Source organism: Gossypium raimondii, chromosome 1 (assembly GCF_025698545.1).
Source record: "Gossypium raimondii isolate GPD5lz chromosome 1, ASM2569854v1, whole genome shotgun sequence".
Lineage (NCBI taxonomy): Eukaryota > Viridiplantae > Streptophyta > Magnoliopsida > Malvales > Malvaceae > Gossypium > Gossypium raimondii.
The window spans coordinates 19,396,472-19,412,089 of NC_068565.1; the positions used below are offsets into that span (position 1 = coordinate 19,396,472).

Genomic DNA, 15,618 nt, shown 5'->3' on the forward strand with positions numbered 1-15,618 from the left:
CAATTGATGGAAGTAATAAAATGCATAATAGAATTAAGATGTATAAAATAATCAAAATAAAGCTTTAGTTTATTGGTAAATTTAAATTTTACTAACGTAACGGCATGGATTCAAATCCCATCATATAGGCATATTTTATTATTTTTAAAATAAAAGATTAACGTACCCTCGAATAATATAACTTATTTTAATTACGAAAGATATTTCCATAATTTCCAAGGGCTTAAGTAATGGTATATATATACAATTTAGTGAGAGAAACATTTTATGTTAATTTTTTAATTTACTCAATAATTATTGTTGGTATAATGGTAAAAATTTGTTTATAAATCCATTAAATATGAGTTTAATCCCTAGATATATTAATTTTAATTCTTTTATTTACAAACTATATAAAAGTATGAAAAGACAAAAAGCCATCAAAAATAATAATAGTAGTTATTTAAGAGAAAGGGTATATTAGTTATTTTCTAACCGAGTTGATACCGGTTAACCCGTAATATCAACTCAATTAGAGATTTTATTAATAGTATTGATTCTTGTTTAAAATTGTATGTAAAACAAACTATTTTAATCATAGATTTAAAATAAATATTATTGTAATGATGAACTATACATTTAGTCACCCAACTTTCATATATTTTTATTTTAGGCATAAAATATAAAAGTTTACAAAATGGACATTGGCATTACATACTTTTATCATTTTAGTCACTGTCATTACATACTTTAATCATTTTAGTCACTATTGTTAATTTGTCATTACATACACTTATTTTAATTTCTCAACTCTAGTATACTTTCATTTTGGTCAAGTGTTTTCTTTTTTAGAATTAATTTATTTTAAAAAAAACTGATGTTTTACAAGAAACTGAGTCATTTAGCTATTGAGATGAAACCAAAATTTTCACCATTCCATGTAAAAATTCAAGCTTTTCCTGTAAAAATTCAAGAATTATTTGTAAAACTCTAAGTTTTTCCTTTTATTGAAAAATAATAAAATTAATTCTGAAAAATATATAAAGAAAATAAAAAGATAAAATATATTTCTCCTCTAAAATTTTAAAATTTCTTATAAAAATTAAGGTAATTTTGTAAAACTCCAATTTTTTCCTTCTTATGAAAAGACTAAATTAATTTTTTAAAAATAAAAAAACCAAATAAATTGGTTTTCAGGTAAAACTCAAAATTTTTCTATAAAAACTTGAGTACTTTTCTTTAAAACCCAAAAACAAATAAATTTTCTCTTCCTTAATTCTAAAAGGAAATAAAAAGAAAGATAAAAGGGTTTTTTTCAATTTAGATTTTTCACTAAAACTCAGGTGTAAAATTAAGTCTTAAAAGAAACGTGTCAAGAACAAGTGCAAAAGAAAGGTAGATGTCAAATTTTATTTGGCAACCGATTTTAGCCACTAATACAACTTTTGTTTATTTTCCCACACATATTTTTCAAAAATAATTTTGTACACTAAAGCTTTTAATAATTTATTGTCTGTTAAAATGTTTTATGCATATGTAGCAAGATTTATGCTTATTCACAAGCATATATATTTTGGGTTTCTTAATATATTTTAAATATTTTTATAATAAACAACAATTTAGTTTAAAATTTTAAGATAATGCTAATTGAGTTAATATTTTTTAATTAAATAATTATTTTATTTATTTCTCAGATAGCACTTAATAATAAAGAAAATTATAATAATAATTGTTTTTGTATAAAAATAGAAGTTTACTTATAAGTAACCACAAATAGACAAAGATACAAAATATTATACAGTATTTCAATTATTATTATTATTATTTACCAAATGGATAAATACTTCGATTTTAGATTTAAATTTGAATAAAATTGTTATTATACTTTGGAGAAATGGAAGTCCTAACAGAGGTCCTACAGAGCCTTGCGTCAGCCTTTTATCCATTCCTGCTTATTTATCCCCAATTAAACATTTCCATAATTCGATAAAAATAAAATATCAAAATAAATAAATAAATACAAAAAACCAGAGGCCTATTCTTCTTCTTCCTTCTTAGGTTCCTGCTTTGCCACCCCACAACCATATCTCTCGCTATCTTTAAAAGAAAATCGAAAAAGGGGGTTAAATTTAGCATTTAGTCCTTGAATTTCCATTTTCCTTTTTGAAACAGCCCTTTGTTTCACTTCAAGAGGAACTGAGAACTCAGAATTCTGAAGAACCCATTTTGGAGATATAATTTTCTTTTTTCTTTTTGCTCTTTTTTTCGGGTGAAAATAGTATCTTCTTCCACGGAACAGACAAGAAACTAATACCCCATTTATCTATTTTGTCAGTATGGATAAGCTTGATTTGCTTTAAGAAGCAGCATCGGTTTCTTCAACGGATCCTCCTCCCAAGTAAATTCTCCTTTTAATTCATTTGTATGTCCTTTTTATTGGCTATAGATTTAGTTTTCCTTCTGGGTTTTTTTATTTTGTGTTATTGTGGTTCTAGCTTGGTGGGTTCTTTTTAAGTTGGTGTAAGAATCTTAGGAGAAGTGCAAATTTTGCTTTTTATTTTAGGAAATTAAAGATTTCGGGTTGTTCGAATCTATTTTTTGATATGATTTTTTAGAAGTATAATCTTTTTTCATCCTTTGAGTTGCTTGAAGATTTGGTTTTTCAATTATTATGTTTTTATTTTTTAAGTGTGTTGAATATGGTTCTTGTTGAATTTCCACAGAGGGGAGAACATTGTACTGAAGAATTAGGAGTTTTTTGAGGTGGTAAGAGTAATGTTGTCTAAAAATGATCCAATTGAATCGATTTCGAATTCGATTCAATTTGTAAAAGAAGCATTTTTACCTCTTGAATTGGGTATTAAGAAAGCTGCAAAAGATGTCGAAAGTTGTTTCGGGGTGTCGAATGATAAAGGAAAGCTTGTTGAATTGGTTCCTCAATTGAATGTTAGTGATAGGAATGATAAGGTTCAAATATTTGGTATGAAGAAGAGTAATGGTAATTTTGGTAGTATTCTTAATAATGGGCAATGTTGTCTTGGTAGTGAAGAGAGAAAGAAAGGGACGTCTGTTAAAGTTCCGATCAAGGCTTTTATAGGAATGTTTTCGCCGGGAAATGGCAAGAACAACGAGAAGGTTGAGGCGGTTAGGAAAGGATTGAAAGAAAAGGATGTGGATAGAGATGAAGGGTCTTGTATGAATTGCTTTCAGTTTTCTGCTACTTGGTCAGTGTTGGTTAATGGTTTTGTTCAGGCTATACCAAGCTCGTTTAACACGGGTAGGAAAAGAATTCAGAAAATGGGTGACAAAGATAAAGGGTGTCGACATTCAAGTACTCATGACATGAAATCGAAGGCTTCATCTGAGTGTAAGCATAGAGAGGCAAAGGCTCAGTTTAGTGCAAAGAATGAGGGTTTGGAACATAGTGATGGGAAACATGTTGAATGTTTTATAGGGCTTATTCTTGATCAGTTGACTCAAAATCTTCAGAAGTTTGATCAACTTCTACAGGAAAGTAATCGTAAGCACTGTGAATGTCCACAGACTCCATCTCCTCCCTCTCAGTTTGATTACTTTAAAGTAGTGGCAAGCATTTGGGAAGGTCAAAAAGCTGATGTAAATGGGTTTTTGGGAAATTTGAAGTTTGCTAGAGTGGGAGGTGTTCCGTCAGGTATGGTTGGAGTTGCTTCTCATGTGAATGAAGAGGGTGATGATGATGTTAGTACCGAACGTAGGGAAGAATCGACTGGTAATTCCCCACAGAAACTGGCCAGTGGGATTCTTAGCATTCCTCTATCAAATGTGGAGCGTTTGAGATCCACCTTATCCACCGTCTCACTGACAGAATTGGTTGAGCTTCTACCGCTTTTGGGCCGCTCTTCACAAGACCATCCTGACAAGAAGAAATTATTCTCTGTGCAGGATTTCTTCAGATACACAGAGTCTGAAGGTATGGTTTCTCAGGCAACTTAGTGAATAACTACTGTTGCATCTTTTTCTTTCACTTTGTTCGGTTCCTTGAATTGCAGCATCCGTTAGTGTGTTTCTCTTCATGGTGGAAGTTTATGAATTGTGTATGTAGGATTCTGATTTTGGTTAACTCCTTTCCGTTAATCCTAATTGAACTTGAAGATTCTGAATTTCAGATTGTAATATTCCAGCATAACATAAGTTCTGTTTTTGTTTTTATGACTTATCATTGATAATTTGTCTTCTACTCATTAGATTTATCAAACTTTCTCCTCAATGAGTTCATATTCTTTGAGTTTTTGTAGCATTAATTTCATGTTGGGTACTTTGCCATGGTGATTAAGATTAGTACAGTAAACTAGCTATGCACCAATTTTACTCATGTATTCTTCTTCTAGGGAGGAGGTTCTTTGAAGAATTGGATAGAGATGGTGACGGACATGTAACTTTAGAAGATCTTGAAGTTGCTATGAGAAAAAGAAAATTGCCACAGAGATATGCTCGGGAATTCATGCGCCGCACGAGAAGTCATCTATTTTCTAAATCTTTCAATTGGAAGCAGTTTTTGTCTTTGATGGAACAGAAGGAGCCAACTATTCTTCGAGCTTATACTTCTCTCTGTTTAAGCAAGTCTGGGACCCTCCAGAAAAGTGAAATATTGGCCTCACTTAAAAATGCTGGACTTCCTGCAAATGAAGACAATGCTGTTGCTATGATGCGATTTCTGAATGCAGACACTGAAGAATCTATTTCATATGGACACTTCCGCAATTTTATGCTTCTGTTGCCTTCTGATCGCCTACTTCAAGATGACCCTCGGTAAGATTAATAATTCCATTTTAGTCTTATTTAGGAACTGCAGCTGAAGCTCAAGTTCTAATTTTATTTATGATTGGATTGCCTTTCTGTTCAGGCTGTATCTTTCAAAATTAAAACTTTATAATTTGGATCATGGCTACCCAGTTATTGTATGTAGGTCCTTTTTGTGAAATTGTTTTTTTCTACCGCAGTACTGCTCTGTACTTCCTGTTTTGGATACCTTGTTAAAAAAGCTATTATTTCTAATTGAACCATGTATATGTTTAGTCTAAAGTTTTGGCAGCCTAATACTACTAGTGGCTACCTTCACCTTCCTTTCTCCTTTGGTAAACATATACTTTTTGCTTTGCTTGTGCACTCCTTTTCACTAGTTTTGTAACGACTCACTTTGACACTACTTCCTTTTATATTACATAAAGGAATATCTGGTTTGAAGCTGCAACTGTTGTTGCTGTTGCACCACCTGTGGAAATACATGCTGGAAGTGTTCTTAAATCCGCGTTGGCTGGGGGTCTTTCATGTGCACTCTCCACATCTTTACTGCACCCAGTTGATACTATAAAGGCACGTGCTTCAGCTGATTGCTGTTTTACATAATAAAATCTACTAACTGTTAACATCTAGTCATCATATCTTTTTGTTCTTCTGCAAGGACACATCTAATCTGCCATCTTAGTGTTTATTTGTCTGTGTGGAGTATGGAGATTGGAGAGCTCATGTGTGACGTTCACGTTCATAACCATTAATATTCCTTCACATGTGGTGGAAATAGTCTTTGTGAAACTTACAATATGTTGAGTTATATTACAGGTGGTCTTTGTTTAAAATTTTTTATGCTTGCTTTTGTGCAATATAAACCTGCTAATGCTGTTAGACACTTGCTTTTCAGTTTTACGTACATTTTCTGGAAGCCTTATTCAAGTACTCCATAATTTGATACAGTTTCCTGGTACCTGAGTTTTGTCCATTTTCTTTGATAAATATAGTTCGGGCTTTGGCCTAGTTGTGCAAGTAACGGAACATTTTCAACTTATTGTGTAACTGGTTCTACGTGTCTTCTTGCCCCTGCTTATTATGTAACGTAATGTTGTTTACTTCAATATTTGTTATAAGATTTTTTTGTCTCCTTCATTTGGTAGAGGCATCTTTTTGGTAGTTCTAAGTTCCCCTACGGACTCTTCACCGATCCTTGTTCATGATTAAACAAAATAAAGTATCAATAGTAAAAAGCACTTAAGCTCAAAAAGGGGTCAATGGAGTGTCTATGTTTAAAGATGCACATAGTCTTGCATGCTTTCTTTCTGAAACAGCTCATTTTTTTTGTTAGTATTAGGCTATGCCATTCTCTTTTATGGAATACATCTTGTGACAATCAACAGGGCTTTTCTTGATATATTTTTTTCTGTTCTTTCTGCTTCTTTTTTTATCAGACTCGAGTTCAAGCATCAACGCTTACCTTCCCTGAAATTATTTCAAAGCTTCCACAAATTGGAGTACGGGGGTTATATCGGGGTTCAATCCCTGCAATTCTTGGACAGTTTTCAAGGTTTTATATATTTTCTGTTCTTTTCTGACTTCGATTTGGCTTTTCTTTTCTTTCATTTATTTGTCTGATTGGCTTTCTTTGAACATTGCAGCCATGGCCTGCGAACAGGAATATTTGAAGCAAGTAAACTTGTACTGATCAATGTTGCTCCAAACCTCCCAGACATCCAGGTACTTCTTGTTGCACTATTATTCAATACACAATAGTGATCGAGTTTCTTTTGTTTCTCTATAACACTAAGCTTTTGCTTTCCTTAGTTTTCCCATTGGAAAGAATATCGTACATTGCACAAATTTCCTTAGAAATAAGAAAATGGACAAGTTGCTTGTGAAGCTGAAGTTTCTTCTTCTCATTGCATAAGCTATGTTGAACAGTCTTACCTTATTCAAATATTTGTCCAGGGTTCCTGCAGTCATGCATGGTGCACTTTTGATGTGCACTCTATGCACGAACATAAAAAATAACCTAAGAAATTGTGGTTGGGTTTCTCTTGTTTCTTTATAACACTAAGCTTTAGCTTTCCTTGGTTTTCCTATCGTAAGGAATTTATCGTACATTGCTCAAATTTCCTTACAAGTGCCGTTCCTAAGAAAAAGTAAAAGTCGCATGTTGAAGCTGAAGTCTCTTCTTTGTTGCGTAAGCGATATTGAACGGGCTACCTTATTCAAATATTTGTCTGGGGTTCCTGAGGTCATGCATAGTGAACTTTTGATACACACTCTATGAATGAAGTAGAACATAACTTTGTTTTTTGAGGGGAACGGAATAAAGCAAACTCGAAACTGTTTAATACAATTTTATCTTCAATACCACTTTGAAAAGTAACATCTAACTTCAAGTTAGCATTTACCCATTACTCTGGTTTTCAAATCCTCTTGTTTTTTTTTTTTTTGTTTGTGTTTTTATGTGCTCAAGAAGTTTATCACTCCTTTGTATGCTAGTGCATCCTTATGTGCTTTTGTGGGTTTGTCTCTGTTTTTGCTCATGCTGAAGGAACTGATCTTTGAACACTCAAATTCCCAATTTCAGTATGGTACACTTTTTTTGCTAACCGTGCTAAAATTTGTAGTTACATGTTATGTAGGTTCAATCCATGGCATCATTCTGCAGTACACTTTTGGGAACAGCGGTGCGGATTCCTTGTGAGGTACTAAAGCAGCGTTTGCAAGCTGGTCTTTTTGACAACGTTGGAGAAGCTATTGTTGGTACTTGGAACCAAGACGGTCTAAAAGGTTTTTTCCGTGGGACTGGAGCCACTCTCTGCCGTGAGGTGCCATTCTATGTTGCTGGAATGGGCCTCTATGCTGAATCCAAAAAGGTATTGATTGTTGTCTTTTTTTCTTTTCTTCTTCTTCTTCTTTTTTTTTTTTTTTTTTTGTATAACCAAGGTATCTTCCATGTTCATTCTATGGTCCATGAAAACTAATCCTTTTGGGGATTTGTGAGTGCCCCTCTCAAGAATGTTGTCTCCAAGTTTGAACTTGTGTTCTCTTTGGAGTGCAATGTCATTTATGTTACACTCAATATTTGTTGGTGGTATAGATATTTGTCTTTAGATTGAGAACTTTTATTTAATCCCAAGAGTCATTTGTTGGTGTAGTCAAAGCCCATGCTCAAGGCACTAGAACTTTGTTTGTATCACCCATGCATCAGTGCTAAAAAGGTGCTTTGTCTTAGATAAGCAAGCTCCTTATAATTATAAAACTCCATTCAAAACCAGTATGTATATAGATCTCTAATGAACTACAGATTTTATGACGTTGGTCTAGGCCGTCTTTTATTGGAAAATATTCCTAGAAATTTTGGGTACTCGATATAGTCTCCCGCGGTATATGGACTCTATCAAAAAATATTTTTCATCTACAACTTTGTTGCTTACCTTTTATAAGAATTATCATTTGCGTTCTGCATCTTGTTTTAGCTTGCCCAACAACTTCTTCAACGGGAACTGGAACCATGGGAAACTATTGCCGTTGGAGCTGTATCTGGAGGGTTAGCTGCCGTTGTCACTACACCTTTTGATGTCATGAAAACTAGAATGATGACTGCTCCAGGGGGCCGACCCATATCTATGTCAGTGGTAGCCTTTTCTATACTCCGTCACGAGGGACCTCTTGGTCTGTTTAAAGGAGCAGTACCCCGGTTTTTCTGGATTGCTCCCTTAGGCGCCATGAACTTTGCCGGCTACGAGTTGGCAAAGAAAGCCATGGTAAAAAATGAAGAGGATCAACTGTCCCAAAAGAAATTGGCTAAAATCTGAGTAAGGCTAAAAATCCTTCCAAAAGACCTCTGGATTTTTTTGGTTAGAAAATTTTGTGCACTTGGGGTATAGTAGCAAGTTCTTCAAATTTAATTTGTTGACAACACCTTTTTCTTTTGGGGTAAAAGACATGTAATTTTTGTTGCAGTTTACTACTCATTTTTGTAACCTTACTTGACTTTGTTTTTGAACTATATATTTAGTATATGCCGGTGCCAAGGATGATTGGTTGATGGGCTTTTAGGTTACTTTTTGTATCTTAAATCCAGTTTTCATATATCGTTCTTATTTTTCACTTGTATAGATTGAAAATGCCTTTTTATATGAATCTGGTTTATGGACATTTTTTAAATATTACATGTATATTTTATAAATATTGTAGCCCAAATATATTTCAATTACATGCATATAAAATTAAAATATGAAATTATTAATTTTTAATAATTTAATTTAATTATTTATATTATATTTATACAATTTTTAAAGAATCCTTAAATTCTCAAATTCATCGTGATGTTAATTAAATTAATACTAATATTTGGTTTAAGATATTAAAGCTTTTTACTTGATAGAGGCATTTATGGGTTGGGTTGAACCAAAAGTTTAGGCTATTTGCTTGGTCTAGTCCAAAAAAAGGGCTTAAAATTTTGTTCAAATTCAGTCCGGATAAAATTACTAAAATTCGGTTCTGGTCCGGTCTATTTGTATTAATTTTTTATATTATTTATTTATAAATTTTTTAAAAAATATAATACATCAAAAATACTAAAATATTAAAATAATTGTTTGTCAACAAATTGATAATAAATATATATGTATACTTAAATAATACTAAAATAGGTCTAATTTAACAAACAAATACCTCTAAAATAGTAATAAAATTAATAATAAAACAATAGTTGTACAATATTTAAACAATAACAACAAAATAGTACCAATATAATAATGAAATAGTAGCAAAATAGTAAAAAAATAACAAGAAAATAGCAAAAAAAAACAGCTAAGTAAAAGGAGCAGAATTTTTGATTAAATGCTAAAGTTACATATTTTATGTAATTAAATTGGTTAATTTATGAGAGTGCACCACTAATTTTTCCATGTTTTTGTTGAATTTTGTGCAGGGGTGCAATTTGGGGCTAAATAGAAGAAAAAAGAGACAATTGAGCTAGATTGAAGAAAGAAGCAAAGGAGGACCAAAGCAGAATTTTTTCAAGATTAATTAGCTGAAATTTTTGTTGACTTAGTGGGAGATTATGTAGGGATTTTTAATATTTTATTCCTTGATTTTCTATACTAGTTGGCTCTTAATTTAGCAAAGCCACTAGTATAAATAGTGGACTACTTTGTTCATTTTATCATTAAGTCTTGAATCAAGTCATGAATCAAGTCATTAATCAAGTTTTTAATTACCAAGTTTTTTATTATTAAGTATCCATTTCAGCTTTAGGCCGGAATTAGCCTCGTCAAAATCCGTGAGTTACGCACTCGAGCAAATTAACTCCTAAATTCCAGTACTTATTATTTCTTCGGATTAAGAGTATGATTTTGTCAATTCACAAAGTCAGATCAACATTAAGTCAAAAAAGACGTCGTTTGAATTAGTGTGGTTAGACGTACAGTTGGAATTCCAAAAGGAACGTTTCTAATCGGTTTTCTGTGAACACATTGGCGTGCCAAGTGGAGATTGCTGTTTGGTTCCATCAAGGGAAGTAGTAACCGGATTTAAATGTCCCACGCGGTTGAGGGCATTGGTTCGAGCTAGGCTCTTCTAGAACGCAAAGCTGTCGGAGTTCTAAATCACGAACGTTTCGTGGTTGTTCGATCGGTAAGGGTTAGTTATTGGACGTTCCATAACTAATTTACACAAGGAAGAGTTGGTGTCCGAGGCGTCCTTGGTAGCTATAACTAGCTTATTGGAAAAGAGGAGTTCATTTAATTTCGAGGATCGGTTCAAAGATGAGGAAAAATCCGTGTCTAAAGCTGAGCTTATTTTAATTAATTTTTCTTCAGATTTATTTAACTGCTTTTTATTATTTATTTTCAGCTTTTACTTTTTACGCATTTTATTTATTTATTTCAGGTTCCAGGTTTTTTATTTTAACCTCCCCCCAAATTTCTTGGGCACGACAACTGTCCCGACATAAATCTGGTCAAGAGAGCAACAATTTGCAGTAAACTCAGTCTTTGAGGGATCGACCCTACTCCCTATACTGGTTAAATTTGCAAAATTAGGTGTAGGTTTATATTGTTGGATTCGACACCCATCAGTTTTGGCGCCGTTGCCAGGGACTGGCAACACTTACAATTGTTCTCGAGGAGCCCAGAATTTGAATAATAGGTCGTCGAGCTAACGACGTTAAACAAAGCGCTGTTGGGAGGCAACCCAAATTTTTCCCTTTATGCAAATAAAATTTTTGGTAAAACGGAAAATGAAAATGCATGTCGAGGATCAGTTCTGTCTAAGGAAAGACTTGGTACTTAAGAATGTCCATTGTGACTCGCCTCTCTTTCCTGGGAACTTACTTGGTGCATGTATCACGACAGTTTTACCAAATTTCGTAATCTTAGTTTTTAATAATTTATTTCTCGAGTTTATAGCTTAGCTAATAAATTCAAGAAATAAAAAAATACACATTTTAATTTTAATTTTTTTCTTATTATTTTTTTTATTTTTATTTTGTAGGGAGACATTCCAAGACAAAATTAAATCCCCCATGTCAGCCCACAAAATTCTTTTAATTTCAGCCAAGGCCTAATCCACCTACCCACCATTTAACACCGTGGACACACCTACTAGGCAACCCTCCACGATGTTGAAATGCATGGGGAGTTTCTTTTTCCTTTCCCTACTTACCTTTACTTTTTATCATTTAATTCAATTCAAATTACATTAGGGACAATGTAAAATAGGTAGGGGGAAGGGAACATATATTGGTTCTATTTTGCTTATTCGTTGTCGCTGTTTTTGCATGTTTTCCGTGAAAGTTAAAATTTTTCTTTTGATAAATTAGGATGGTACACTTATGGTTTGACCTATTTAGCTATTTAGTTCTTTACACATAAACTTTTCAATAGTCTAGACTTAGTGGGTAAGAATTTTTTTTTTTTTAGGAATTATGAATTTGCTTGACTGCCTACCTTATATCACATGTCAATTTTTTGCCTTCTCTTCTTAAAAAGAAAAAGAAAAAAAAAGAGAAAAAAAAGAAGAAATGAATAAATACTCCTCTGATACGAATGTTAAGAGTGAAAAATTGGGGTTGTACATCGGGCTAAGTAACTGGAATGTGGTGCTTGGGTTGTCATCACATCTCACGCAAAAAGGTTCGTGTGACTACCTAATTTCTTTGCACTCACTCCGCTAACAAGCTATCACGAGTAGGGCGAAATAACCCACTTAGAGACATCCGAATCGAGTAATCAGAACATGGTGCTTGGGTTGTCATCTTGTCTCGCGTAAAAAAATTCGAAAATATCCTAAGTACACAAAAAATTATTATTATTATTATAAATAAAAATAAATTAGGGGTAGGTCTATCAAGCTCTAATAAATTTTGAAATATATTTACTTACTTCTTAGGCTAGGTTATTTGAGATGTTAATGTGCTAGGATTAAATTGTTGAATTGTGCAAACAATGGTGGTCAAGTCCTATTTTGGAGAAATTTTTTTTCTTTTTGCAGATACATACAAAATGCTCGAGGACTAGCATAAGCTAAGTAGGGGGATTTGATTAAATGCTAAAGTTACATATTTTATGTAATTAAATTGGTTAATTTATGAGAGTGCACCACTAATTTTTTCATGTTTTTGTTGAATTTTGTGCAGCGGTGTAATTTGGGGCTAAATAGAAGAAAAAGGAGACAATTGGGCTAGATTGAAGAAAGAAGAAAAGAAGGAGGACCAAAGCAGAATCTTTCCAAGATTAATTAGCTGAAATTTTTGTTGACTTAGTGGGAGATTATGTAGGGATTTTTAATATTTTATTCCTTGATTTTCTATACTAGTTGGCTCTTAATTTAGCAAAGCCACTAGTATAAATAGTGGACTACTTTGTTCATTTTATCATCAAGTCTTGAATCAAGTCATTAATCAAGTTTTTAATTACCAAGTTTTTTTATTAAGTATCCATTTCACTTTAGGTAGAATTAGCCTCGTCAAAACCCGTGAGTTACGCTTTTCGAGCAAATTAACTCCTAAATTCCAGTACTTATTATTTCTTCGAATTAAGAGTATGATTTTGTCAACTCACAAAGTCAGATCAACATTAAGTCAAAAAAGACGTCGTTTGATTTAGTGTGGTTAGACGTACAGTTGGAATTCTGAAAGGAACGTTTCTAATCGGTTTTCTGTGAACACATTGGCGTGCCAAGTGGAGATTGCTGTTTGGTTCCGTCAAGGGAAGTAGTAACCGGATTTAAATGTCCCACGCGGTTGAGGGCATTGGTTCGAGCTAGGCTCTTCTAGAACGTAAAGCTGTCGGAGTTCTAAATCACGAACGTTTCGTGGTTGTTCGATCGGTAAGGGTTAGTTATTGGACGTTCCATAACTGATTTACACAAGGAAGAGTTGGTGTCCGAGGCGTCCTTGGTAGCTATAACTAGCTTATTGGAAAAGAGGAGTTCATCTAAATTCGAGGATCGGTCGGTTCAAAGACGAGGAAAAATCAGTGTCTAAAGCTGAGCTTATTTTAATTAATTTTTCTTCAGATTTATTTAACTGCTTTTTATTATTTATTTTCAGCTTTTACTTTTTACGCGTTTTATTTATTTATTTCAGGTTCTAGGTTTTTTATTTTATCCTCCCCCAAATTTCTTGGGCACGACAACTGTCCCGACATAAATCTGGTCAAGAGAGCAACAATTTGCAGTAAACCCAGTCTTTGAGGGATCGACCCTACTCCCTATACTGCTTAAATTTGCAAAATTAGGTGTAGGTTTATATTGGTGGATTTGACACCCATCAATTTTTTTTGTATATTCGGGTCGGGCCGGGCTCGGGCCAAAAAAGTCTTACATGAGGCTCAATATGTTTTCTAAACGGGCTTTATTTTTTTGCCCAAGCTCATTTTTTGGATCTATATTTTTATTCAAACTCTCCCACTTTTCGGACAATCATTCGGGCCAAGTCGGGCGACCCGGCCCATGAATAGGTCTACCTGCTAGTGTGGTCGGGTCATGAATATGAGTACACCAAAACAATTGAAACACTTAGATCAAAACAAAATTTAAATCATATAATATTATTTGGTATCATTCGATAATAAATTCGAGTTGAGTGAGCTCTAAGTTACAATAAGTTTAATTTAAAATTGTGATTTTAAGGGTGTGTTTAAGAGCTTGTTCGAGATTGCCTTTAGGGTGTTTTTTACAAAACACTTTATCTGCCGTAGCAAACCCAAATAGATTGGGCTTAGAACCAAAAGTATTTTCAAAAAGTACTTTTCAGGTCAAAAATACTAATTCACTTATATTAAACTTATTCATATCTACCCAAATACAAAGTGAAGTAACAATTTTTTTCATTCAAGCATAACTTTAGGATTTATCTACAGACATTCAGTTACTACCAAACCAATTTTTAGACCCATGTTTCAAAAACAATTGCAGAAATGGTTCTTCAAGGTATGATAGTTGTTTAATGAGTTATTTCTTTTTTCTTTGTTTGGGTTTTTAACTTGTGCTAGTTTAATGTTAAAAATTGATATGGCATAGTTTAAAATTGTATGATGTATGTTTTGGGACTAACCTGCAATCAAGTATCGACACATACAAAGCATGTTTAATTGAACAAAGGTATTGACACTCATAGAACGAGTATCAATACATAAGCAAATCAAGTTATGGCACTGATACCTACTATGGTAGTATTGATACCATACAAAAAGTTTTAATAGGTTATTCAGTGTTGCAACATATGTTGTGAAGTTATATTATAAGAAATGTTTATTGAAATAACCATGTATGAATTAGAAAAAATCAGGTGAAGCATAAGTCCAAGAGATCCTTGATGGTCATGATTCACGTTGCATGATTAATTTCAAAATGTTATCAACCGTATTTGTAATACGCTTAGTTCGCTGTAATGAAATAGAGTTGTAAGGGCTATAATCGGTAATTCAATTGTTTGGTTGAATGGAATGGAATAGAATTGTAATAGTATTCTTGTATTTGGTTGAATGGAATGATGTTGTAATAGCATAAGAAAAAAAATTGAAATGACCAAAGTACCCTTAGCAGAATTTTATTAAGTAGATGATTATTGTTATTGTTATTAAAATTTAATAAGATCTAATAAAATAATAAATAATTTAATCATATTTTAATATAATTATTATTTAATATAATTTAATAATATTTTTAATATAATTATTTTATATTAAATTATATTAAAATGTTTTATTTTAAATTATATTAATTTTTAGTTTTATATTAAATTATATTAAAATATATCTTTATATTTTCTAAGTCCAAGTTTTAAAGGACTAATCTAGAAATTAATCTTTTTTGTTATTTAATATTTCATGGAATAGCCATTCCAAAAAATAGCTATTACGAGAAAACAAATAATAGGGAAGTAATGGTCATTCCATTAAATTAGTATTATGTTCAACCAAACAAATGAATGATTTACTATTCAATGAATAAGGAGAATGATATTCCATTTCCCCCAACCAAACATGGTGTTAGAAGATTGTTGAGGGTTTTGAAAACGATATAATTGTAAAGTTCTAAGAAACATTTTTTCTCATGAAATGTTTGTTTGTACTGTTTTTTTTTTTTTTGCATATGTTGAGTGTTGATGCAAAAGTTTCTCAATATCAATGGACATTTCAAAGGTTCGGATCAATAAGTTAATACTTTACAATCATGCCTGAGAAAGTTTCAAAGTTGACTATTAATAGAATTGTAATTGATGACTGTACTTTTAGGTCAATACGTGAACAAATACACAATGAATTTTAGATATGTTGTATTTTAAGGTAACATATTAGAGTACAATATTATATTTTAATATGCTTGTTTGCTTTGAATATGCATGCATAC

At 32.4% G+C, this 15,618-nt stretch overlaps 1 protein-coding gene across 2 annotated transcripts; it reads left to right on the forward strand.

Moving 5' to 3' along the window:
- Window positions 1-1,976: 1,976 nt before the first annotated feature.
- On the forward strand, window positions 1,977-8,821 carry LOC105785309 (uncharacterized). 2 transcript variants are annotated; one of them, XM_052632747.1, is made up of 8 exons: window positions 1,977-2,401; window positions 2,703-3,928; window positions 4,347-4,767; window positions 5,187-5,331; window positions 6,198-6,313; window positions 6,405-6,483; window positions 7,398-7,631; window positions 8,235-8,821. In XM_052632747.1, the coding sequence occupies exons 2-8, from the start codon at window positions 2,755-2,757 to the stop codon at window positions 8,571-8,573; spliced, it is 2,508 nt and encodes an 835-aa protein (XP_052488707.1). In that variant the 5' UTR covers window positions 1,977-2,401; window positions 2,703-2,754; the 3' UTR covers window positions 8,574-8,821. The 2 variants fall into 2 exon arrangements, with proteins under 2 accessions (XP_052488707.1, XP_012466805.1); XM_012611351.2 differs by having other exon boundaries at window positions 1,977-2,377.
- The last annotated feature ends 6,797 nt before the right edge of the window (window positions 8,822-15,618 follow it).

Bases quoted from the DNA above. Each gene is read 5' to 3' on its own strand.
- LOC105785309 (XM_052632747.1), top strand. From the start codon at position 2,755: ATGTTGTCTAAAAATGATCCAATTGAATCGATTTCGAATTCGATTCAA. The intron at 5,332-6,197 runs GCACGTGCTTCA...TTTTTTTATCAG, and splicing joins ACCCAGTTGATACTATAAAG to ACTCGAGTTCAAGCATCAAC. The intron at 6,484-7,397 runs GTACTTCTTGTT...CATGTTATGTAG, and splicing joins CAAACCTCCCAGACATCCAG to GTTCAATCCATGGCATCATT.